The 27,021-nt window shown below is 41.7% G+C and overlaps 4 protein-coding genes across 4 annotated transcripts in view; 3 read left to right on the top strand and 1 right to left on the bottom strand.

Moving 5' to 3' along the window:
• LOC118407668 (tropomyosin-1-like) overlaps positions 1 to 27,021 on the bottom strand; it is a 1,169,601-nt gene that overhangs the window by 616,848 nt on the left and 525,732 nt on the right. The gene's annotated exons all lie outside the window — the stretch shown is intronic.
• LOC118407610 (zinc finger protein 25-like) overlaps positions 1 to 27,021 on the top strand; it is an 865,280-nt gene that overhangs the window by 344,177 nt on the left and 494,082 nt on the right. The window lies entirely within an intron of this gene.
• Positions 1 to 27,021, top strand: part of LOC118407627 (zinc finger protein 525-like) — a 976,997-nt gene that overhangs the window by 464,827 nt on the left and 485,149 nt on the right. The gene's annotated exons all lie outside the window — the stretch shown is intronic.
• Positions 8,059 to 26,401, top strand: LOC118407691 (death-associated protein kinase 1-like). The gene is made up of 16 exons (XM_035808208.1): positions 8,059 to 8,157; positions 8,762 to 8,860; positions 9,660 to 9,758; positions 10,598 to 10,696; positions 11,531 to 11,629; positions 12,475 to 12,573; positions 12,877 to 12,975; positions 13,237 to 13,299; positions 13,608 to 13,742; positions 13,913 to 14,158; positions 14,457 to 14,565; positions 14,714 to 14,877; positions 22,094 to 22,282; positions 22,842 to 23,637; positions 24,308 to 24,554; positions 24,870 to 26,401. Exons 1-16 carry the CDS (start codon positions 8,059 to 8,061, stop codon positions 25,804 to 25,806), a joined length of 3,579 nt encoding a protein of 1,192 aa, XP_035664101.1. The 3' UTR covers positions 25,807 to 26,401.

Raw genomic sequence — 27,021 nt, 5'->3', positions numbered from 1 at the left:
GATACGTATACATATAGCAAGAAAGACAAACAGAAAATGAGACAAACTTAGACCTTTCAGCAAACAATTAAACAGATACAGCTAGAACAAAACATCCGTACGTACAATCTACATGTACATGTACTTGTATATTCTGAGTCAGTCCCTGTACTGGTTCTAGTAGACATAAAAACTGATTTTAAAACATCCAAGATGTGAGGTAGGGTAACCTATATCCGTTGTATATAAAAAATAGGGTATCTGGGGATCGTTAAGTCGATGGATGGTAGTTTCACATTGCATTATTTGAAAATGTTGACATTTGAAACCCACGTCGTTGACCTGAAATCTCTAAATACCCATTTTTTACAACAACGAATCTAGGTTACCCCACGGATTAAGGTGAACTAGCGTTAACGATGCCATACAATGGCTTTAGAAATGGCAGTCAGCCACATTTTTGCGACTTGAATAAAATGATATTGTATTGCGGAGTTTCACTGATTTCGTCAATGCCATTGATGTTGGAACGTAAGTCTAAACTAAGCAACTGAATGTGAGTATCTAAACAGGAATGTTTAATCTTGCTGTTTAATGATTTTGAATTGTTTTCCATTTCTTTAAATTATTTCAATTGCGTATAAAATGCGTCATGACATGAATTAAAGTCTTTGGTGGTTCAACAAGTCTTTTGCGTCGTTTATAGCATTGAAACAACTGAGTCAGTTTACAGATGCACCTCCGGGTGTAATACGCCGTACTTATATTGTACTGTTGTAGAGAAGTCAGTAAGGATTTGACAATGTTAAATATTGACTGACGGGGGGATATTACTCTCCAAGCAGAGGTTAGGCTCCGGCTGTTTGATTAACGTTTTTATTGAGCTTTCTATTTTGTATTGTATCTTGTATTGTCAAAACCTAACTTCAAGAAAATTGACAAAATAGAAAGCCCGATAAAAACGACTAAAATAAAATGTCAAAAAACAGCCGGAGCCTTACCTCTGTTTGGAGAGTAGGGCACAAGGACATTGGTTTAGTTATGATTATTTTTGTATGAGACTACCGGGCCAGGTCAGGTGGACCCACCGTTTGCACGATGACGTGGCCGCCTTCTCTCTCAGTCACCGCGCCAGGTATGTAAACCACGGGCTGACAAATAAACATGAATTACGTCAGCTGAATTGATAGATCAGCTAAATAGATAGATAGGTAGATAGATAGATAGATAGATGATAGATAGAAGATAATAGATACGGTAGGAAGATAATATATGGATAGAGAGATAGATATACTCACATTGAGATAGATGCCGATAGATATGAATAAATAGTAGATATAAACATATATAAGATAGATGGACAGATAAATACAAATACATTCAGATAGACATAGATAGATATGCATAAATAGAAATAGATATATGATAGATATAGAATACGGAAATAATCGTGTAAACAAAGGCAGATCTAGACAAGCAGAAAAGCCGAAAACAATACCCCCATATAATGTCGTGAACAAGGCTCACTCTGTCAGTCGAAAATTTTTGGTATGTCTCAACTATCTTAAGTGTTCTCTAGGTCAGGTTTATTTTCCCCATAACCTCGACACAAGGCGAAGTGCAGATAGGGGACATCGTCTGTGCAAAGTGATGTTCAGATCCTACCTGTTGTACCGCCTGCCCCGCCAGTCCGTAGCAGCACATGACGGAGACCGCCAGCCCTAGCGCCGCCTCTGTGAACGACAGGACCGCGCACACAGTCCGCAGGGGGAGGGGGGCGGCCGAGCAGGTGGGAGGGGACTCGTCAATTCTGTAAAGCAAATCTACTGTCAAACCAAACCCCACTCATTCAACCCACTTCACAACCTATACAATACACTGTGAAGCATATCTATAGTCTAACCTGCCCAAGAACACCCCTCAGCCGACATATAGTGACATACTACATGTATATGGTCTACACAGCTGCACAAGTAGTTACATGTGTTAATGGAAAAATATCAAAAAAGTGTCTTTTGCCTATCTTCTACCTACGTTTTCCTACCCTGGTAACAATCTCAACAAGTCAGATTTGTACAAACCGACCGTAAATCATATTTTGTCGCGATACGCGCTTTGATACTTACATGGTGTAGTTGTGACCTCCAGTTGTGTGATTAATTTTAAATCCAGTGATGGTGTAGCTTGGAAAAGCTGCAGTTACACACCGTCCCGCCAGGTGCGCCTCCACGATGGTCAGCAGGCAGCAGAACAGGGTCAACATGGTCGTTACTATGGCAACAACCAGCAGGCCGATCATCTGAAGGAGAATGTCATATATTTTTCGTTTTTCACTCGTTTGTTTACTCGTTCAATCATTCATTCGGTCATTCTTTCATTCATTTTTCATAGTATTCATCCGCTCATCTGTTCACCCATGTATCAATCTACTGTAAATGCCTTTAAGTTCGCTGAGAGAAAATGGAGTGTTTGCAGTGGTTTTGAGTTCGCGGTTGAAACAATGGGATAGGTGAGCAGAGGACAGAAGAAGTATTTTCGTTGTGGTTTCACGTTCACGGCCGCGTGACTGCGAAACCGCAAACATTAAAAACCGCAAACATTTACAGTATTCTCACTATTCATTACGTTTGCTTTTATTCGGTCAGACAATTTCAAACAGAAAAAAAAAATAGGTGGACTTACCAGACATCTATTTTCCGGCCTCTTTCCGCTCAGAACCGCGAGTATTCCCGTAGCTACAACCTGTGAGACCACACCAGGAAAGACATGTCATACTATACTACTACTACTATTACTACTATTGCTATTACTATTATTATTACTATTACTACTACTACCACCATAGCTACTACTAATATTACTACTACTACTACTATTACTTAAAAGGCCTATTACTTAAAAGGCCATGGGACTGTCATTACTTTTTACCGTTTTTGTCCTGCCAATTACTACTACTACTACTCCTATACTACTACTACTGTACTACTACTACTACTACTTCTACTACTACTACTGCCGGCCTCAAAAAGGCTACGGAACTACAAATCCTTTTTTTTTTTACTTCTTGGATACCATACAAGCAAACAAAGAAAAAAAAACAAGCTTGTCTCACCGCCAGCCCGCTCCAGACCGGTGCGCTGATGTAGCTAGCCGGGTCAGGGTACCAGGCTCGGGACAGCACGGCTGTTGTGGCGATTCCGAACGCGACACTCAACACGCCGAGAACCACCAGGGCCAAGCCGAGGCCGTGGACACATCTGGCGTGGTACCGCGCCATGGTTTAGTCTTTCCCTGACGGCTGGGATGCTGTAAAGAACATGAACATTAGACGTTATATTTTGTAACTCCGTAACAACTTCACAACGAGATGGGATGATGATGATGATATGATATTTGATGTCAAAGTTTATTCGAAATCCAATAGACTGGAATAATTTAGCCTATTCTTTCAGGATTCTTTCATGAAATACAGCACGCACACATATCAATGCACAAATGACAATGATCAACAAAATAAACACTACAGAGCAGAATTAAAATTCACAATCAGCAGCAGCCTTACGAGTATTACTACGCCAATATATAATACGCTTGGCCTTTGGAGGTCAGAGGTCAGGTTCAATGACAATGGCCGGCTAGCTCCTTGTTCAACTTCTACCACTTTTTATTCCCCACAACCCAGGTACAAGGACTCCGATAGAGACTGAACCAACCTCAGTCTACAAAACACACATGCCGGTGCAGAAAAAGCGGACAGGCTGGAATCCATGGTATATGGTACAAAGAAGAGTCAGTGCTCTGGTTTGGGGACAAGGGCACATTGAACATTTGGGTGTCGTATAGTGTACAGGGGGTGGACGGTGGTAGGGGTGGTAGGGGTGGTTTATTTGTTGTTTTTAAAATGTAGAATGTCATACATTTTGGGAACGGATTTTTAAAGAGCGCTGGAGGGAACAGCTCAAAAGTACCAACAAACTAAAAACCTACTCGAAAATTTAGAAAAAAAAAACACTTTGGTATAGAAGAATATCTCAAATTAAATCGTTCTTGAATGGAATTTATGCCATATAGAGCATAAACAAAACATATCGGAGTTGGATCCGGAGTGACGTAACTCGTAGAGCGGTTCACTCGGAACCATGAAGTCCGAGGTCCAATACTCGCCATGCCCTCGACGTTTTGTCTTGGGGAAAAGCACATAACACGACTTTCTTCACTCAATCTATAACAAACAGAGACACTGACATCTATAATGCTGCTAATCCATGCATGCATCCATCCAATCATTTATTTTGTTCATTTAAGGCCACCTTTTGTAGGTTCTGTAATTTCAGTAGTAACAAACACCTCTGAGCGTGTCAGGGGTCACTATAACCTGAAAGGCGTCGACGTCACAGGTAAACATTCATGACGGTAACTTGAGAACCTTCTATTCAGCTTGCTTGGTAAGTCCCGTCTATAATTAGATCCGACGCCATTTTGCTACCTGGCGGCGTACACGTTTAGACCAGGTGAGACGACGGTCTTTCCGATCACAGTTTCTTATTAAACTGCTTATCTTACAATACCTTCCCCTACCAGGGTACTAACAGTAAGTGTACATTTTGGGTAGTTGTTGTGGGACTAATAGGATGTAAAGTTTGTCTTGCCCTGTCCATGGTAAACATTTCGATCAGTAGGGACATTCCGCTGTCATTTTGGTCGGGCCTTTCCACAGGTGACGTCAGCGGGCCTGGATTTAGTCGGGTACAAGGTGAGACGACGGTCTTTCCGACCACAGTTTTCTCTCCTAAACTTGCTTATTTCCAATACCTGCCCCTACCAGGGTGGTAATCGTAAGTGTACATTTTGGGTAGTTGTCGTAGGATGTAAAGTTTGTCCCGCCCTGTCCATGGTAGCTTCACAGTTCGATCAGTAGGGACATTCCGCTGCCATTTTTGTCGGCACTTTCCGCAGGTGACGTCAGCGGGCCTGGATTTAGTCGGGTACAAGGTGGGACGGCGGTCTTTCCGAATACAGTTCTCTCTCCTAAACCTGCTTAATTTACAGTACCAGCCCCTCCCAGGGTACTAACAGTAAGTGTACGTTTGGGGTATTTGTTGTGGGACTTGAACACTTATAAGATGAAAAGTTTGTCCTCCACTGCCCATTGTAGCTTCCCAGGTTTAAAAAACCCACCTTTGTCTGTCATTGGATAACGCCCTATCACATGACTGGCCTCTTCTGGGAGCTGCTAATTAGAAATTCAATGCCGCGTTGTTCGTTATTCATAGTTGACGGCGAATAAATTTGAATTTGAAAAACACCATTCCTTTGTACGCTGTTTAGCCAAGGTTAAGCTAAACACAACTGTTACCACACTAGAAAATACCAGCCTTTCTGGGAGAACGTGATTATTGCTTGTAGATAATAAATGTTCTTCCAGATGATAAGAAAGTTTTTTTTGTACAATTATATAAACAGCAAACCCGCTATATTCCCATGATACGTACCGGGTAGTGAGGACGCTATGTCGTCGGGGTGCCAAGCTGCAAGGCACAGCCACCCGTGAGCGACATACTGGACAGGCCGCCCAGTACTAGTCCTCTTACCCTGAACGCGAACACGCCGTAATTATGACCACCAATCTTCGGGGGCATGTACGCAGTGCTCCCGGCGACTGTTGTTTCCTTTCAACAAGGAGGTTAAATATCTAATTTCCTTGCTTTCAACGCTACCTCTCGATCTCCTACATCTTTTTCTGTAACTTGCGATCTCCACCTCTGTAAAGAAAGTTCAGAGAGTTTTCTGAAAAGTAAGCTCAAAGGCAAAGGTAACGGAACGATATCGGTAACATACCGTATACTACTGGAAAAAATAAACGCTACCTTTCCGACATCTTTCTTGCACCTGTACATAGCATCTTTTTGTGTAAAGTGAGCTCAATGGTAACGTAAAGAAATTGGAAAGATACCATATGTTATATTTATGTTTCACCCATGAGGATATTTTGATTTTCCTGGTTTCGTCAAACACGCTAACACAGAATGAGTTATTCAGGCGAAGTCGCTACTTTAGTGAACGGCGCATGTGATATATTGAGCGGAAAATACTCGTAATTTGGTAAAAGCAATGCCTCTTTTAAGAATAATAATTAACGCTACCTTTCCGACATCTTTTCTGCACCTATACATTCCAAAAATTGTATCTGCTATATGTAAGTTTTAACCAAGAGTAAATGTTGCTTATCTTGGTTAAACTCAACATGTTAACACAGCAGGGGCTATTCAGGCGAAGCCGCTGCGTTAGTGAGGGCGCATGTGGTATATTGAGCGGAAAATAATGCCTCTTCTTCAAATAATGATTAACGCTACCTTTCCGACATCTTTTTTCCACCTATACATAAAAGGGGGGAGGTTTGCTTAAACCTTCCCCCCTTTTATGTAAAGTCAGCTCAAATGTAACGGAAAGACATCGGAAAGATTGTATCTTTTATATGTAGCTTTCACACAAGACGAGATTTGCTTTTCTTTGTTAAACTTAACACGCTAACACAGCAAGAGCTATTCATTTGAAGCTGCTGCTTTAGTGGACGGCGCATGTACTACATTGAGCGGAAAGTACTCTTAATTTGGTAAAAGCAATGCCTCTTCTTCAAATAATGATTAACGCTACCTTTCCGACATCTTTTTTCCACCTATACATAAAACGGGGGGAGGTTTGCTTAAACCTCCCCCCTTTTATGTAAAGTCAGCTCAAATGTAACGGAAAGATATCGGAAAGATTGTATCTGTTATATGTAGCTTTCACACAGGAGATTTGCTTGTCTTGGTTAAACTTAACACGCAAACACAACTATTCATTTGAAGCCGCTGCTTTAGTGAACGACGCATGTGGTATATTGAGCGGAAAATACTCTTAATTTGGTAAAAGCAATGCCTCTTCTTCAAGTAATGATTAACGCTACCTTTCCGACACCTTTTTCCCACCTATACATAAAAGGGGGGAGGTTTGCTTAATCTCCCCCCTTTTATGTAAAGTCAGCTCAAATGTAACGGAAAGACATCGGAAAGATTGTATCTGTTATATGTTGCTTTCACACAGGAGGAGATTTTCTTTTCTTGGTTAAACGTAACACGCAAACACAGCAGGAGCTATTCATTTGAAGCCGCTGCTTTATTGAACGGCACATGTGGTATATTGAGCGGAAAATATTCTTAATTTGGTAAAAGCAATGCCTCTTCTTAAAAATAAATGCTACCATTCTGACATCTTTTTTTGCACCTATACATAAAAGGGGGAGGTCTCCATAGACCTATACTAATAAGAATATGTAAATGAGATCAATTGTAACGGAAGGGCAATGAAAAGATATCATCTCCTATGGTAATTTCCACCTTAGGGAACCACGAAAATAAAAAAAGGCGAAGGTCAACTGATTGTATGTGAACGTATGGTCCGTTCAAAGCCTGTAGATGTTTTCTGTACATAAGCAATACCCGTTTCATATACGGCACATATAACGATGCTTAAAGGTTATGTAAAGATATTACATGTATTTAATCTGCCTTAACGAATACGAAAAGGTTACGGAAATGTAAAACCATGGTTTCCGTGGTCTTTACGATACCGTAAACTCTGCGGAAATATTTTCCCACCTTTAGGCTACATTTAAGTATCTCGGAAAGTATGCTTAAATATTCGTTTTCGTGCTGTGCTACAGGTACGTTACAACTATTTAGTACTTCAACGTAATCGGTGTGGCCTACTTACCAACAGCCAAGGAATATAGTTCAGTTCAACATATTCACGAAAACATCTTATTTTTATACCGTAAAACACACTTACAACGAAGGAAAATACTATATACTATATCACCGAAGGTATTGTGTACAGATCTCATGTACATTACGCGATATTGACAACATGTGTCAGCTAAAAAAAGAATACATAGTAGTGATATAGACAGCAGTGATATATACAGAGCTCTGTGTAAAAATGAGTTTACATCGTCAAGGTGATTCATTCAGAGTTTATCATCTGAACATTCTCTTAAGTCTCGTTTATATTTCTTATGAACTAGGTTATAGACAGGCGAATATGGATGATTCTGACTTCCTCTGTGCTGCCGCCAAAGGGGATGTAGAGAAAGTCCGGCGGGGGCTGGAGGAAGGACTGGACGTCAATACAAAGGATTATGTGAGTACCACCGAGAGACGAGGAGAGGCTCGCTCGAGATTGATTCTAAGTACCATATCGCATCACGTACGCTTCTTGGAGAATCTTATCATTTCACACAGCAACCCCGAGACCTCTAGGTTAAGAAAGGAACTCCACTAGATCCACTAATGCAGAGTCAGAAAAATCCGACTTATGCAGTGATCCAGGTGTTAAAAGCATTCCTCAGATAAGATTTTACTAAAAGGCTTTAAATGTCAAGTGTTTTGGGCGGAGATAGGAGGGTAAGTAATAGGAATTACTTAAAGTGTCCTGCTCTGCATCGTAAACAGCTCACAAAACTTATCGTGAAATGTCTGTACCGGCCTGAAGTCAGGGCTCATCTGAAGTGTTGCTTTAGATATTAGTAACGTATAGCCTTTTTTAATTTAGAGTGTAGCTATAATGAATTTCCTTCCGTGAATAGCTTTACTATTGGGATTTTCTTCCACAACCGCAGTCAGTACGATTATGAAGGTTAGACATTATAAACGATATTGGTTTGAATTTGACATGTTGATATTACAAGATATCCGCTTATAATCAGACCTTTGATTTGAGCATTGCTTCAACTGCTGTGTTACAGGACGGAGACACAGGTCTGCATTACGCGTGTTGGAGAGGTCATGACAAGGTTGTGGAGCTGCTCATCAAGAACGGAGTTGATCCCAATGTGCCTAACAAGGTAAGAACGTAAACTAACAAAACTGCAGATTAATTAAATTAATGAAATGTTTATGACCCTCCTGAATCGGTTACGGTGTCAAATCGCCTTCGGTCCCTGGGTGGTTATAAATCACTGAGCAGGTGTGAAGTCACTGCAAACGCCGAGTCAAAAAGTCATTGACGTTATTGTTTATATAGCTGATTCAAGAAGACAAAATCAAATGAGCTGAGGCAAGGCACGTCTTTGGATAAAGATAGAAACTTCATCTTTGAGAATATTTTCATTTCATTGCAAATTATTTAAACGCGCATTTTAATAAAGTAGACCTCTTGTTATGTTATGATAATAACCGAATTCTTCGCCTTCAATGATTCAAGTCTGCATTATTGACCTATTATTGATTGATACACGGCCTCCGTCTTCATTAACCATGCTTATGGCGTTATGACTGTATAACCGACAGACATTGTGGTTTGTGATCGATCAACACAACCTGACCATGTGATATTACAAGGTATCCGCTCATGATCAGACATTTCTTGTTGACAATGCTTTAACTGATGTTTTACAAAGCGAAGACACAATTCTGCATGAAGCGTGTGGAGGAGGTCATTACAATTATAACGATATGACTGTATAACTTATTCTAATTGTGGTTTCGTAATCAATCATTGTATACCCATCAGGGTTATGACATTCTGGCTGTATGAACTATAAAAAAGAGGGTTTGTGGTTGGTCCAAAAAGTCTGATATTACAATGTATCCGCTTATGACCAGACCTTTGATTTCGGCATTGCTTTAACTCTTGTGTTATAGGACGGAAACACAGGTCTGCATGAAGCGATTTGGAGAGGTCATGACAAGATTGTGGAGCTGCTCATCAAGAACGGAGCTGATCTTAATGTGACTAACAACGTAAGAATGTAAACTAACGGCCTATAACAAAACTGCAGATTAATTGAATTAATAAAAGGTTGATGACCCACCTGAAGCTGTTACAGTGTCAGAACGCCTTCGCTCCTTGGGTGGTTATAGATCACTGAGCAGGTGTTAGGTCACTGCAAACGTCAAGTCAAACCGGGTCATTGACGGTATTGTTTATATGGCTAATTCAAGAAGACACAATGAAGTGAGCTGAGGCAAGGCACGTCTTTAGATAAAGATAGAAACTTCATCATAAGAATATTTTCATTTTATTGTAAATTATTTAAACGCGCATTTTAATAAAGTAGACCTTCCTGTTATGTTACGATCATAACCGAGTCCTGTTATGTTATAAAAATAACAGAAACCTTCGCCTTCATTGCTTCAAGTCTGCATTATTGACCCATTATTGATATATGGCCTCCGTCTTCATTAACCATGCTCATGGTTTCATGACTGTATAAGCGATAGACATTGTGGTTTGTGATTGATCCGCACAACTTGATTATCTGATATTACAAGGTATCCGCTCATGAGCAGAAATTTCTTGTTGACAATGCTTTAACTGTTGTGTTACAAATCGAAGACACAAACCTGCATGAAGCGTATAGGGGAGGTTTTAACAACCAATCATATAACGTAATGACTGTAACTTATTCTAATTGTGGTTTCGTAATCAATCATTGTATATCCATCAGGGTTATGACATTCTGGCTGTATGAACTATAAAAATGAGGGTTTGTGGTTGGTCCAAAAAGTCTTGATATTACAAGGTATCCGCTTATGACCATACCTTTGATTTAAGCATTGCTTTAACTGTTGTGTTACAGAATGGACACACAGGTCTGCATTACGCGTGTGCAGGAGGTCATGACAAGGTTGTTGAGCTGCTCACCATGAACGGTGCTGATCTCAATGTGACTAATGTGGTAAGAATGTAAACTAACGGCCTATAACATCACTGCAGATTAATTAAATTAATTAAAGGTTAATGGCCCGCCTGAAGCGGTTACGGTGTCAAAACGCCTTCGCTCCCTGGGTGGTTATAGATCACTGAACAGGTGTTAGGTCACTGCAAACGTCATGTCAAGAACGGGTCATTGACGTTATTGTTTATATAGCTAATTCAAGAAGACACGAAAAGTGAGCTGAGGCAAGGAACGTCTTTAGATAAGGATAGAAACTTCACCTTAAGAATATTTTCATTTCATTGTAAATGATTTAAACGTTAATTTTGATACAGTAGACATTCCTGTTATGTTATAATAATAACCGAATCCTTCAGCTGCATTGATTCAAGTTTGCACTATTGACCCATTGTCGATACATGGCCTCCGTCTTCATTAACCATGGTTATGGCGTTATGACTGTATAACCGATAGACATTGTGGTTTGTGATCGATCTTCACAACCTGTCCATGTGATATTACAAGGTATCCGCGGCCGCTCATGATCAGTCATTTCTTGTTGACAATGCTTAAACTAGTACTGTTGTGTTACAAAGCGAAGACATAATACTGCATGAAGCGTGTAGGGGAGGTCATTACAATTCTTAACAACCAAGCATATAACGTTATGACTGTATAACTTATTCAAATTGTGGTTTCGTAACCAATCATTGTATGCCCATCAGGGTTATGACATTCCGGCTGTATGAACTATAAAATGAAGGTTTGTGGTTGGTTTAAAAAGTCTGATATTACAAGGTATCCGCTTATGACCAGACCTTTGATTTCACCACTGCTTTAACTGTTACGTTACAGAATGGAAGGACAGGTCTGCATTACGCGTGTGAAGGAGGTCATGACCAGGTTGTTGAGATGCTCATCAAGAACGGAGCTGATGTCAATGTGAGAAGAACGGTAAGAACGTAAACTAAAGGCCTATAACAAAACTGCAGATTAATTAAATTAATTAAAGGTTAATGACCCGCCTGAAGCGGTTACGGTGACAAAACGCCTTCGCTCCCTGGTGGTTATAGATCACTAAGCAGGTGTTAGGTCACTGCAAACGTCAAGTCAAAAACGGGTCATTGACGTTATTGTTTATATAGCTAATTCAAGAAGTAACAAAAAGTGAGCTGAGGCAAGGCACGTCTTTAGATAAATATAGAAACTTCATCTTAAGAATATTTCCATGTTGCAAATGATTTAAACGTGCATTTTAATAAAGCAGACCCTCCTGTTATGTTATGATAAGAGCCGAATCCTGATATGTTATGATAATAACCGAATCTTCGCCTTCATTGAATCAATTCTGCATTATTGACCCATTATTGATTGATACACGGCCTCCGTCTTCATTAACCATGTTTATGGCGTTATGATTGTATAACCGACAGACATTGTGGTTTGTAATCGATCCACACAACCTGATCATGTGATATTACAAGGTATCCACTCATGATCAGACATTTCTTGTTGACAATGCCTTAACTGCTGTATTACAAAACGAAGACACAATTTTATAAGAAGCGTGTAGAGGTGGTCATGACCATTCTTCACAGCAATGCGCATAACGTTATTCCTGTGTAACAATAGAAATTGTGGTCAATCATTATCAACCCATCAGGGCGATAACGTTCTGGCTGTATAAGTATGACGGTCTGTGGTTGGTCCACATAGTCTAACCACGTGATATTACAAGGTACCCGCTCATGATCAGACATTTGTTGTGTTCATTGCTTTAACCTTCGATCGTGTTACAGACCGGAGACACAGGTCTGCATGTAGCGTGTTTAAAAGGTCATGACAAGGTTGTGGAGCTGCTCAGCACGAACGGAGCTGATCTCAATGTGACTAACAAGGTAAGATCATAAACTAACGGCCTATAAAAAACTGCAGATTAATTAGAAGACACAATTCTGCATGAAGCGTGTATGGGAGGTCATTAAAATTCTTAACAAACAAGCATATATCGCTATGACTGTATGTCGTATTCAAATTGTGGTTTCGTAATCAATCATTGTATACCCATCAGGGCTATGGCATTCTGGTTCTATGAACTATAAAATGAGGGTTTGTCGTTGGTCCAAAAAGTCTGATATTACAAGGTATCTGCTTATGACCAGACCTTTGATTTAAGCATTGCTTTAACTGTTGTGTTACAGAATGGATACACAGGTCTGCATATAGCGTGTAGAGTAGGTCGTGACAAGGTTGTGGAGCTGCTCATCAAGAACAGAGTTGATCTTAATGTGGCTAACGAGGTAAGATCGTAATGTGTTAAATGCTAATAAGCTGGATAAACTCTTTTTGCATTAGCAGCTCGCCTTAATCAGAGCAAGTTTGCCATCATGGCTTCGCCTCATTACATGCAGCGCAGATGCCATCCCAGCCGGGTAAGGGATGGGATAGAAATGTTACAAATATGTCTTCATTCACTTGACTACCCTCACGTTTTCTTACAAGATTATTCAATGTGCAGATTGGCTTCACACGCCTGAAAGTTTCCAGTTATCTGATTTCAGAACAACAAGCGCCCGGTTGACGTTGCTGCAGGACTGGGCAGAGATACACAGTTATTGCTGGAGGTAAGCTATGCAGCTATTCATGTAAACTACAGATGAGACGACATCTCCTTTAGCGTCTAAGCAGGATTTCATAAGTTTGCACTGCGACAACATCTCTTTCTAATGGCCACACAGTCACATAGCAAACCACACGCACGTACAGATCAGATAGAATTTATCGTGATAGTATTGTTCATTTCGCAACAGAGCAAACGTTTTCAAGGCAGCTTTGTCTATCTATCCGTCAAGTAAGTGTAACATCAAATCATTTAAATGGCAACTGATCACCTGCAAAAAAGTTAACCGTTCACTCACCCTTCAACCTCCAGACAGAAACACGGAAGCAGGCGGAGTACAGTGAGCTGGTCTCCTCCGTGGGGTCTGAGGAGGGGACGACAGTCAAACTGTTTCTCTGTGGAGACGGGCAGGTCGGCAAAACATCTTTGCGAGTGATTCTGAAAAAGGTAAAAATCCACATACAATAAATTCAACCAATTAAAAAAGTATATATGATAAACTATTTTGACAAACTTCTATCGATATATCCCACATTCATACAGTGCAGGGAATTCAAGAGCGCTCAATGATTCAGATTCTAAAGTCATTGCAAATCAGAAACTCCAAACATTTCCAGACAGGCTTTATCGTGGGTGCTCTCTGGAACTTCATGAGAAAGTTCAGACGACAAGACGTCTTTAACCCCACCCCGGGGGTGCATGTGTCCAGTGAAACCGTGCGGGGAATCGGGAGACTCAGTCTGCATGACTTCGCAGGACAGGCGCAGTTTTACGTCACACACGCCATGCTGCTCCGCACCACTAACGCCATCTTCCCTGTCGTCTACAAAATCACAGATGGGGAGGAGGAACAGAAACGGCAGGCAAGAAATGTTTTCTTGCAAAATCGCAATCTATATCGAAACTGAGTAAACAAGTAGTCTCATTTTATTGTCAAATAGTCAATATATAAGAATTAAAGATGTAGTAGACGACAATTAAAGCCTTTGCAGGGTTTGGTTTCCAATACTAGAACTGATAGACACACCTTTAACTATTCAATTTCCGTCGTCACGAGTAGGGTTTATCAGCAAATGATTCGTATATCAACAATTGTCTTCGCACATGTAATCATTAGGGAAATACAGAACGTGAAATATATTTCTAATTCTTGCCTTCCAGATCAACGGTTGGCTTAGCTTCATCCACTGCAGTAACGCAGACCCCACCAACAAACCCCGGATTGTCCTGATCGCCAGTCATGCGGACAAGCTACAGGACCAGGAAGCAGGTGAGGTGAATTCAGAGTGGGCCTATTTGATATAATTTATAGTGCTTGATTCTTTTGCTTCCTTGCAATTGGTCAAATTAAGTACGTAATAGACCCACGCGTAATCTTAATAGTATCTGTGCAATATCAATACGATTTCTACCTGTAGGCTGGCGCCGGGCTAAAGCTCTGGTGGAACACTACAGGAAACTGTTCCAGGAGTCACTGATTGTGTCACAGGAGGTGTTCCTCATCAACTGCCTGCAAGCGGGGTCTCCTGAGATACGGCGGCTACGAGAGGTGCTGGGGACGTTTAGGAACGACATGCTGAAGGTACACTGCATGAAAAGTCGAATTTACCCCATTGGTAAATGCGATGTATAGCCGGGTAAAGTTTAGATTTACCAGGGATTTATCGACATTTACCCGCCGGTAAAGGTGCAAATATACCAGGCATTTACCCGCATGGTATAGCGGGTAATGTTTGCCTGATTTACCCACATTTACCAGGTTCGTGTAAATATGCGTTTACCGAGATTTACCGTACGAGGTATTTCTCATATATTTTGCGCATTTACCGACATTTACCATGCGGAGTATTTCTCATATAGCTGTATTTACCTATATTTACCTTGGATTTATACATACCTTTACCAGAATATTCAATGCTATATTTATCCCCCTTTACCCACATTTAGCTGTATTTACCTTGGATTTATACAACCTTTACCGGAATAATATCATATGCCCCCCTTTACCCACATTTAGCCGGTAGTTAACCGATTACTCCCCAGAATTACCCATGATTTTGAATCATAACACGATTTGTGGCCAAACTCAGCATCATTTATTGGATAAACATATCAACAATGACAGTTAGGATTTCTAAAGGGTAAACAGATAAATAACAGATATACAATTGTGGCCTTTTCTTATAAGCTATATAGCTAATGTTAATAGCATGATTGAACATTGGTCAACTGTCCTGTGTACAAGCTAATCAGTTACAAGCAGCTTTTATCATGGATGATATTTAAGAAAGTATTTTATCATCACACACTATCTAAGCCTATCATCAGTCTCCGTCATTGTGCACTGACAAACAGGCTTTAGAAATTATATACAATATTTTTGCCATACACTATTTGCCCATCACATTTCATCTGCAATTAGCCCAGTCTCTACCAGACTCTGGCTTGGTCAAATACTAATAGGGGACTTGAGTAATAGGAGTGAACCAACTGGCAGGCAGATAACTGAATAGACTACAAAGGACAGAAATCCCATGGAAACTTATTTGTCCCTACTTGGACAAACTGACATGTCTGCTTGGAAGTTGGAGACTACAATAAGCACTCAGTTAAGAATTTGCAATGTACTTACTGTGTACTGTAACAGTTGTATCATATATTGTGTGCAACATCCAAACTATGCTGTCACTGTTAACAAATGTAAAAAGCAAAATGTGCAACTATGATCAAGATGAATGAAAGGAAACAGTAACATGACACTGAAATGCAGTGCATTAATGACCTATGAAAGACTTATGTAACATTTAATGGGGCCTGTATTGTTTTACACTTTGCCAACATGATCCTATTACTAGTATTAGCATCATGTGATGCTACATGTTTATTCAAGCAACAATTCATCATTTTCGAAACTTCATAGATTGGGGAATTAATAAGTTCATAACAGATTAAAAACAACCCAGTGATCTGGCTAAGAAATCCATTTCCTTTGGAGAAGGGTGAGGGTCAGATGCATGTCAGGGCTCAAAATACCACCTGTATATGCAGGTACAAGCATATTGTATGGGACCTGTGTAGGTACAATGTAATTCTGACAATTATGTAAAATGTATCATAATCACACGGTTCATACAATCACACAACAGTGAAACACAATTTGCTTCATACTGGAAGTCTTCAAAGCTATGAAGATTTTAGTGGCCCTTAGGTTAACAGCAATCACATAAAAGAACAAAGTTGTTGTCAATAAAGATATTGAAATACGGATGAGTAAACTTTTAAAGTCCAGCCAAACTGTGAACACCTGAGTTACTAGTACATTCTGTGGAACTGCGTACAGACATCCTCTTGTCATCTATATTCAAGTCCACTGCTGCGAAGCACTCCTTGTAGGGTCCAAACAAGCACAGGCTGCCTTCTTCTGTGTCTGAATGCTGAACTTCTTGGCATGAGTTTGGAGTCCTTTGTGTGGTGAGTCAGTTCCTACATGATAAAACAAAAGTATCACAGAATATAAATCTATGTGTGGAAATCTAGCCTATTTAAATTTGCAACTGAAGGGTAGTCCCCATGTGTACTGAAAATTGATAAATATAGAATACAACAACATGGTGTACCAGCCTGACTGGGTCAAGCGATCCGACCCGTGGGAGGGCTGGGACTGAGAGTAATGCCAAATACATTGTGTTGTATTTTTCATGTAAATTTCATGTCGTCATACCTGGGCCACGATATTGGTCGATACGGGTGTTCTGGACCGGGCAATGAAAAGCTGTATCACACAGGCTTCCATCGAACACTTCAAACGTACTCTACCCACACCGAGGGCGGCGTGGTCTAAAATTCGAATACCTGATTCAGACGTTATTATTGCTGCTGTAACTGTTTTTGTTCGAGGACACCAAATTTTTTTAAACTTCTGGCGCGTTTTGCATCGAAACTTGTGTTTTCTCAGGTAGGTATGTTACAAATAAAATAAAACATGGTGTATTTCACATCATCCTCGGTCCCACCCCTCCTACGGGTCGGATCACCCTCCGGCCTTCGGGTGATCCTGGTACCTTAGGTGATACAGAATACTCCGTGTTGTATTCTATACATGTATATCATATCCAGGTCGGAAAACTCCCAATTTAATTGCTAAACTACTCATAAAAAGGATAAAACTCGCTGCATTGTTTCAACCTGCACGGTGCCAACAACTCTATTCTTTAAATAACATCAATTCGAGAAAAATTCGAACAAAAGAACTCCATTCGCTTGAGTTGAGTATGTTCTATTCAATTGATGGAAACCTGTCTAATACAAATAAAAAGCCTGTGTGATACGGAAAATCATCATCCGGTCTGGAACACCCCTATCAAATGTTATCAGGTATGACACAAATAAAAAATATATACACAGCAATCAAGGAACATGTCACACGATTTTGACATAACTGGGGTAGTTGTGCTTCGTCCCATCACAACAACTAACTAAAACCAGACTAAGCAGAATCATGATAACGGCCTGCCTCGGGAAACATTGAAGTGTGCCAATGATGATATTGGTCATGCAGGACTGTAGTTTTGAGGCTTACCTATGGAGTGTGTAGCAGCATTGAAGTACTCAGCAGCTAAACTTCTGGCTGATGCTTGCTTTACTTCTGGCTATCCACCCTCACAACTTGTGCTGCATGTCTGAAGGAGGTATCTACTGCAGCTGTACTGGACGCATATAAAAAGGGAAATAATGACACAATCAGATCCAGCCATCCCTGAATTTAATACATACACACCGTGACTTAAATCCATACCTTAAATATAATAGTCATCAAATCAGTGACCAAACAACTGTCAGTTACTGAACAGTGTTCAAATTGTTAAAGGTTAGCCCTTGATAATAATAGTCACAACTAGATCGACAGCCTTGGCTGTGTGATGCCAGCCATGATTTGAACGAATACATGAATAAATATATTTAAATATGTATATAGTACTAGTATAATCTATAAAATATAAATAATCATTTGGAAGCATTAATTTAATCCTACTGGTTTCAAGTTTAACAGTATGTATGTGACTACAAATTAATTCTCTTATCAACGCACAATTATTCACCCATCAAGTGCTGTTGCTGTTTTGTATCATAAAACCAGATACTAAAATATGCCTGTTGTCCAATACAGGTTAGTTGGAGACAAATTTGTTTCTAACGATTACATGTCAATAACAAAACAAGTGGGAAAAGCAAAAGCGAACCTACTTTTTGCTTAAAAAACGAAGCACACTGAAAGGCAAGCACAGTCTATATATTTTTTACTCACCGAAGTACACGTTGGATCCTGCGGGGAGGGTGCGCCGCCCAGGGTGGGAGGGGGGCGGCCGCCAAACGTACAACTAAAACATCATTCACGATAATTTTCCGTTCGTTTGAGCTTACACCATATTCCCCCTACACTCACAAGCCTCTCCCAAATTGCTGACCGACCATAGCAGACTCCTTGTGCCATTTGTAGCGTAGAAAGCGATACGTAAAACCCCGTAGTCATGTCTGATCTCATATCTCGTAACGACTTTTTGTAATTGTCCCGCGCCCGCATGGTGCGCATGCGTTTCCGACGGTCCAATCAGATCGTTGTATTTCTGTGGCCTTTAGGATGTTGACCCTGAGGTCAGAAGTTGACCTTTTAGGACCCAATACAGCATGAAGATCATGAGGGACATTTGTGACACAATGTGTAAAGCTTATAAGGCCTTCCTTCCTTGGTTAGATTCAAGTTTGCTTTACAGCATCTGTTTAAAGATTGACCTGTTATCTTTTGGATTTTTCACTGTAGATTTTAGAGTTGTTTTAACTAAAAGCTGTGACCTTTGTTATTTATCACAAACTGTGTAGCATATAAATACATAAGATCTGTGATTGTGAACTGTCTTGAGTTTTAACTGAAGCATTTTTCTTCATAAATATATAAGGGGCCCGTTATATAATTCTAAGTATGGTAAACAATCATGGTAAAATACTTATTAATAGAGACTCATTCATGAATGAACTACACCTACAATGTCACTCAAGGCCTAAAAAGCTAGTCGACTGGTAATGATGACTGTGTTCAACTTTTATGCTCTGTCCCCAATACTATTATCTCAGGGCGGTAAGGACGTGTTCTATACCCTTTGGGTGCCCCCATCCTGACATAACTCTTATCTCAGGGCAGTGAGGTGTTCTGTACACTGTGGGTACCCTCGCCCTGGGATAACTCGCCCCGGTACCCTCGCCCTGGGATAACTCTTATCTCAGGGCGGTGTGGTGTTCTGTACACTGTGGGTACCCTCGCCCTGGGATAACTCTTATCTCAGGGCGGTGTGGTGTTCTGTACACTGTGGGTACCCTCGCCCTGGGATAACTCTTATCTCAGGGCGGTGTGGTGTTCTGTACACTGTGGGTACCCTCGCCCTGGGATAACTCTTATCTCAGGGCGGTGTGGTGTTCTGTACACTGTGGGTACCCTCGCCCTGGGATAACTCTTATCTCAGGGCAGTGTGGTGTTCTGTACACTGTGGGTACCCTCGCCCTGGGATAACTCTTATCTCAGGGCGGTGTGGTGTTCTGTACACTGTGGGTACCCTCGCCCTGGGATAACTCTTATCTCAGGGCGGTGTGGTGTTCTGTACACTGTGGGTACCCTCGCCCTGGGATAACTCTTATCTCAGGGCGGTGTGGTGTTCTGTACACTGTGGGTACCCTCGCCCTGGGATAACTCTTATCTCAGGGCGGTGAGGTGTTCTATACCCTTTGCGAACGTCCGGGCTGGGATAACTCTTATCTCAGGGCGGTGAGGTGTTCTATACCCTTTGGGTGCCCCCATCCTGACATAACTCTTATCTCAGGGCAGTGAGGTGTTCTGTACACTGTGGGTACCCTCGCCCTGGGATAACTCTTATCTCAGGGGCGGTGTGGTGTTCTGTACACTGTGGGTACCCTCGCCCTGGGATAACTCTTATCTCAGGGCGGTGTGGTGTTCTGTACACTGTGGGTACCCTCGCCCTGGGATAACTCTTATCTCAGGGCGGTGTGGTGTTCTGTACACTGTGGGTACCCTCGCCCTGGGATAACTCTTATCTCAGGGCGGTGTGGTGTTCTGTACACTGTGGGTACCCTCGCCCTGGGATAACTCTTATCTCAGGGCGGTGTGGTGTTCTGTACACTGTGGGTACCCTCGCCCTGGGATAACTCTTATCTCAGGGCGGTGTGGTGTTCTGTACACTGTGGGTACCCTCGCCCTGGGATAACTCTTATCTCAGGGCGGTGTGGTGTTCTGTACACTGTGGGTACCCTCGCCCTGGGATAACTCTTATCTCAGGGCGGTGTGGTGTTCTGTACACTGTGGGTACCCTCGCCCTGGGATAACTCTTATCTCAGGGCGGTGTGGTGTTCTGTACACTGTGGGTACCCTCGCCCTGGGATAACTCTTATCTCAGGGCGGTGTGGTGTTCTGTACACTGTGGGTACCCTCGCCCTGGGATAACTCTTATCTCAGGGCGGTGAGGTGTTCTATACCCTTTGGGTGCCCTCATCCTGACATAACTCTTATCTCAGGGCGGTGAGGTGTTCTATACCCTTTGGGTGCCCTCATCCTGACATAACTCTTATCTCAGGGCAGTGAGGTGTTCTGTACACTGTGGGTACCCTCGCCCTGGGATAACTCTTATCTCAGGGCGGTGTGGTGTTCTGTACACTGTGGGTACCCTCGCCCTGGGATAACTCTTATCTCAGGGCGGTGTGGTGTTCTGTACACTGTGGGTACCCTCGCCCTGGGATAACTCTTATCTCAGGGCGGTGTGGTGTTCTGTACACTGTGGGTACCACCGCCCAGGGATAACTCTTATCTCAGGGCGGTGGTGTGTTCTGTATACTGCGAGTACCCTCGCCCTGACATAACTCTTATCTCAGAGCGGTGGGGTGTTCTGTACACTGTGGGTACCACCGCACCCCTATATAAGGCCTTATACCAGGGTCCATCCCTGACAATGTAATACATGCACCCCTATAGAAGGCCTTATACCAGGGTCCATCCCTAACAATGTAACACATGTACCCCTATATAAGGCCTTATACCAGGGTCCATCCCTAACAATGTAACACATGTACCCCTATATAAGGCCATAAAAGAGGGCCCATCCCTGACAATGCAATAGATGTACCCCTGTTTAAGGCCTTATATCAGGGTGCATTACCAGCATTTACCCGTATTTATCCAAATTTTACCGGGTAAATATGTGCTAAATTTGGGTAAATATTGTACATCAGATTTACCAGGTATTTACACACCAATGGTAAGTTTGGTAAATCCGATATTTCATGCAGTGGTAATGAACAGAAAGTTTTGAAAGTATTTATTTTTGGCATAAACCCTTTACTTCAGGTTTACATAATATAACCCTAAATGTATTACATTGCAAGTACCTGAGATTTATTTCAATCAAATGCTAATAACCCGCTTAAATGTATGGCAAAATATTAACTGATAGTGAAGATTGAGAGCCTTAAAGAAGGTAGCAAAATATCAAGTAAGACAAATGATTTGAACAGGATTCGGACTACCTATTCGGTTAGGAACCGCGATATTTTGTCCCTTTGAAAATCATGGCATCGTTATGTGATCCAGCCAAGGCGTAACACTATGTACCTTTCTGTGACACCCGCGATCGCTTTTGCTGTTTGGACAGTTTCGATATACAATAGAAACCCTTTCTATAACTCATCAGTCTCGCACTATGTAAAGTAGTAGACACTAACTACATTTCGAATATTCACAGCAAAGACCACAGGTCCCAAAGGTCTGTGTCGAGATGTTGACACTGATTGAAAGCCGGAGGCGGGAAAGGAAGATTTTTCCAGTGATGGAATGGCAGGACTTCCTGACAGCTGTCAGGCAGGCAACGTATGGCACCATTGAGTCACGTATCGTACACCTGGCGTCATCGTACCTTCACGATGAGGGGGAGGTATGTTAGAGTATTTGTTTATTCATAGAAAATTTCTTGAAGAGTCGCTATTTAGAGCTGTGCTGAGTAGCGTTACGGCAGAGACTTTTGTGGCTTTTAAAAACCAACTTCAACGACATTATAACAATCTGCTTTTAAACCCCTGACATGGTAGGAACAATTGACAAAATGTCTGTGTAACTATTTCTCCAACCACCAGATCAGGTCGAGGGACTAGGTACGTCGGCAGGGCATAGGAAAAATTGTGTGTTTTGATTACAGTCCTTTAAAAAAATAACTGACGGTCTGTGGCAATGTCTTCATTTGGCCGAAGCCATTTCAAAATCCATTTCAGCTATGTGAAGCTAAAATGCATTGTACAAGCACAAATATGTCAAAGGATCAAAGGAATACAATATCTAACACACATTATTTTATGTAACGACTGTCTGTTCAAAGCCCTAATCTGTACATAACAAACAATAGTTATAAATCCAGCCTGTTCAAGCTTGAGTACTGTTATCTCGTGTGAAAAGAAGTTACATTATCGGCCACCATTTGCTCAAAATATTTCACTTAGATCATTTACCTCAGCCGTAAAGCCGACTCGTTGGTAGTGTTGGACCCCCAGTGGCTGTTCACATCCGTTTTCGGAGCTCTGCTCGCTCCGGACAACTTCCCTATTGACAAGATCGCGCGGACTGCAGACGATTGCGTCACCGTTGAGGAGCTCACCCGTGTCTTCGGTGCCGTTGCCGACATCCCTCTGCTGATCAAACTCCTCCAGGACTTCCAGCTCTGCCACACGTACGACGGTCGCATCTTCATCCTCCCCAGCCTGCTGCAGCAGGAGATGGAAGAGGCGGCGTGGTCTCCTGTGTCCAGCAAGTCTGTCTACTTCGGTCTGCAGATCCGAGGCCGCACGGAGATCGACAGCTTCTCGTGCGACCTGTTCCCGCGGCTGCAGACGCTGCTGATGCAGGCGCACCCGGACAAGTTCAGCTGGCCTCGCCTGTGGAAGAACAGCGCCAAATGTACCGACGGGAAGGCCGAAGCGCTGCTTCAGATCACGCAGGACAAGAGGCAGCTCAACATCTTCGTCAGAAGCAATGATGGCAGCAGGGAGGACTGCAACTCCATCATGGACCTCCTGATGGACATGACGTACCGCCTGCTGCACGAGACCAGCCCCGGAGCCAGGTCACGGGACATGGTGCTCAGCGCCCTGGACCTCCGGGAACACAGACCGCAGCCTCACGCCTACAGCAGGGAAGAGGTGGAGGCGGCGGCATCAAAGGGAGAGAACCTCGTCCATCCTAAGAGGAACGTCCCGGAGATGGTCAAGGATCTCCTGTTGCATCTACGAAAAGTTAAAGGTGAGTTCTATTATTGCCAGACACTGGAAAACTAAAGACAATGCCGGCAAATCAAACCCATTCAAGATGAGGATGAAATAATTGATCCGGTTCAAAGTTTAATTTTATTCTAATAGTTTGCTGAGTATCCGATGATGTTTAATACACAAGGAGAACCTGACCTAGACTAGTAACCATGAAGATTCGAGACTAGTAACAATAAGAAGCGGAGATTCGTGGTTTCTTCAACTTTTTTCTGTTAGACACAATCATTACGTTCTCTATGGTGGACGAAAGTGACATAAACGTTTCTTGTACATGTGATGTGCAGAAAGTCAACGGAGATATGATGAAGCGAGGCCAAGTGGGGGCTTGAGAACCTCAGAACACACAGGTAGGAATATCTGGTGTCTGTGCATCCATACAAATTGAGTGAAGTGAAAATGACAGTATTGACCTTGCAATGTTTTGGTTGTTATTTTTTTCTGTATAAAACCTTTTTTTAAAGAACGCATAAGCCTACAAACATGTCAACCTAATTACACTTACATTTCATTTGGTCCTGAAAAATGGAAAAGTTTATGCGTGAAAAGTTGAAGAAGATAATCAACTTTGAGAGGAAATCTGGCCTCCTCATGTGTTGGTAAAATATAATGATTGTAACAATCGCCCTTTGTTCTTTTATATACAGTGGCCTGGTGCATTCCCATCGTTGCTGAAATGATACCACCTTGGCGGGAGCTTGGAATAAACCTGGGCCTGTCAGAATCTGACATGGAGCAGATCAGCCAGAGGCACCAGGATGACGCAGAGAGTTGCTGTTTGGCAGTACTAGAAGAGTGGCTACATCTGGCTCGTACCAACGCAACAGTAGAAGGGCTGAAGACCGCACTGGGCTTGGCTGGACAGAGAGAAATAGTAGAAAAGTTGGATACAATGTAATTTCTATAGTTCACATTTGTCTTTGTCATAGAATACAACTCAAATACTTGCCTTCTTTAGCCGAAGTACATACTTTGTCGTTCTAATTACATGCCCTTTTTGAAACATATGGATTTTCTTATTTTAGTCTATGTTCCGTCCATAATTGCGGTGGGTAGCTTATATTGGGAAATTAGCCACATGTACTTTTATTGACTACAAATCAAACAGTATGAAGATTTATGCTGATGACTTCCATTTCCTTCAAAGCCATTTACTCGTTGAGATCATAATGTAGATTTGTAATCTATTGTATTTGCTATGGTTCACAGGGAGCAGTCAATGAGCAAACAGTTGCTGGAGCTGCAGAGTGAAGTCACAGACATCGTGCATGCCAACTTTCCCAACCTGAACTTCGTCCCGGACAAGAACAAGGAGGCTGATGACAGAAGGATAGAGCTGAACAGGAGAACACTCCGTGAAGAGGTTTTCTCTCACAGTTTCAACTTTAGCCTTGATTCAGTCATTCTTGATCGAATACAAGAGAGAAAGAAGTCAGTGTGCCGTATCAACTGGCCGGGGGGTTCAGGAACAGGGTTCCTGTTGAATAAGGGAAAGGTCCTCACATGTTACCATGTGTATAGATGGATGAGCAGGGCCTTGTGGTCAGTTCATGAAGCTAGTCAGTACATTGCAACATTCTTTGTGTCTGGTGAGAGGGAATATAAAGTTCCCTTTGAATCTCCTGCTTCTCTGCTCAAATGTTATAGTGAGGATCTAGATTACGCTATCCTGCAGCTGGCAGTTGAAGATGAGATGGGAAGAAGTCTTGAAAGTTTGCCTCTGCTCGGCCATTTTATCTCAGAGAGTGAAGACAGCAGAAATATGGTTGTTCTTGTCGGCCATCCTTCTGGTGGGAACAAGATGGTTGACTTTGCCCTCATTGCTGGGGTAGCTCAACGCTATGTTATCCACATTCGCTATCCTTACATGATCCAAGAAGACGAACGCAAGCCCATTTACGACACAAGTGTCATGTTCCACGGCTCCTCAGGCTCCCCAGGCTTTGACACGTATGGTAATGTGGTCCTCATGCACACCAGAGGGTTCATGGATGACGGCGGACAAAGCGTCATCGAGCGTGGGGTACGTTTGTCTGCCATCAGAGACCATGCACGTCAAAACCTGGCACCTGAGGCTTTCAGTGAAATCTTCCCAGCTTCATTTGAACAACTCGCTGTCTCATTGCCTTCATTCTCAATCAGTTAAAAACTCAAGCTTTCTAGTCATTTGTACTACTTATTGCGCAGACAAATTCATTGTAAATTTAACTATTCTATCTGCTCTATCTGCGTTTTAAATAACTGAGATGAAAGTATCATAAGAGTGGGGACCAATTGAAAAAGAAGGCAAGATTGCTTTCTTTTCACATGAACAATGAATGGATGCTGAACAGAATATTTTTGGAAATGTCAGTGTGCAAAGAACAACAGTTTTGACGAAATGTGTGAAGGTGACTGCATTTGGCATCTTACATCACTTGAAATGTAGCTAGCAAAAATAAAGTTGAGTATCCAATGAAGAATGCATTCCGCAAGTTTGATGATGTTAGTCTAGTTCAGTGCCTTATATCAATGATTAGGAATGTCTGTTTTCATAGAAAGGTATCCATGTAACATGTATGGAATATAACATATAACAGAATGTAAAATGATCTTTAACATATTACAATGAAAATGTAAAAGAAATAGCTTTCTGACGCTTGATGTAATCAAGACTTTTGAAAGACCTTAAACTTATTGTACTACTTACGTGGAATACAAATTCATGTATCACGTTCACAGTTCTCCCACTTCATAAAGATGATGATAAACCAAGCAGTATGTGTTCGTTCTATCTCTTTACCTGCGTGTGATAACAGACCCGGCCGAAAAATCCGTAGTTTACTCTTCATAACACACTTGGCAGATATATGCATGTTAACATTCCTAAGTGTAGAACTGAACGTTATAAGACTAGTGCCATTCCGTACATGGTTCGCCTACTCAACTGGTCAAATGCCCCATGCCCTGATTTTACTAGTATTGTATGCCACTAATATCGTTGTTATAAGTATCCGCTATCACTGGTCGATATCAGGGTGGCTGAGGAGTTTTGGGGGGTGTTTTTGGTCTTCAAAAATTACCATCTTAGATAATGTATGGACCTTGATTTTTTCTAAGGTAGTACCCTAAGGCATAAAGATAATTTATGCAAATTGGTATGATGTCACAATGACGTCATCAACTACTTTTAGGCCACGCCCATGTTTAGAAAAAAAAGCCTAAAAAGCCTAAATTTTGACTTGTATTTTGTCTGTTATTATTGAAACTTTTCAGAAATGTGCATAATAGTGATTTGAATAGATCTGCGCGTGGATTTTATCATACCTTGTCATGCTGATTTTTTATTATTTTTTTTCCTGAAATTTTAATTACCCCTTAG

This window comes from Branchiostoma floridae, unplaced genomic scaffold (assembly GCF_000003815.2).
Source record: "Branchiostoma floridae strain S238N-H82 unplaced genomic scaffold, Bfl_VNyyK Sc7u5tJ_1439, whole genome shotgun sequence".
NCBI lineage: Eukaryota > Metazoa > Chordata > Leptocardii > Amphioxiformes > Branchiostomatidae > Branchiostoma > Branchiostoma floridae.
Note: the sequence above shows the minus strand (reverse complement) of the source record. Positions and strands in the feature narration are given on the sequence as shown.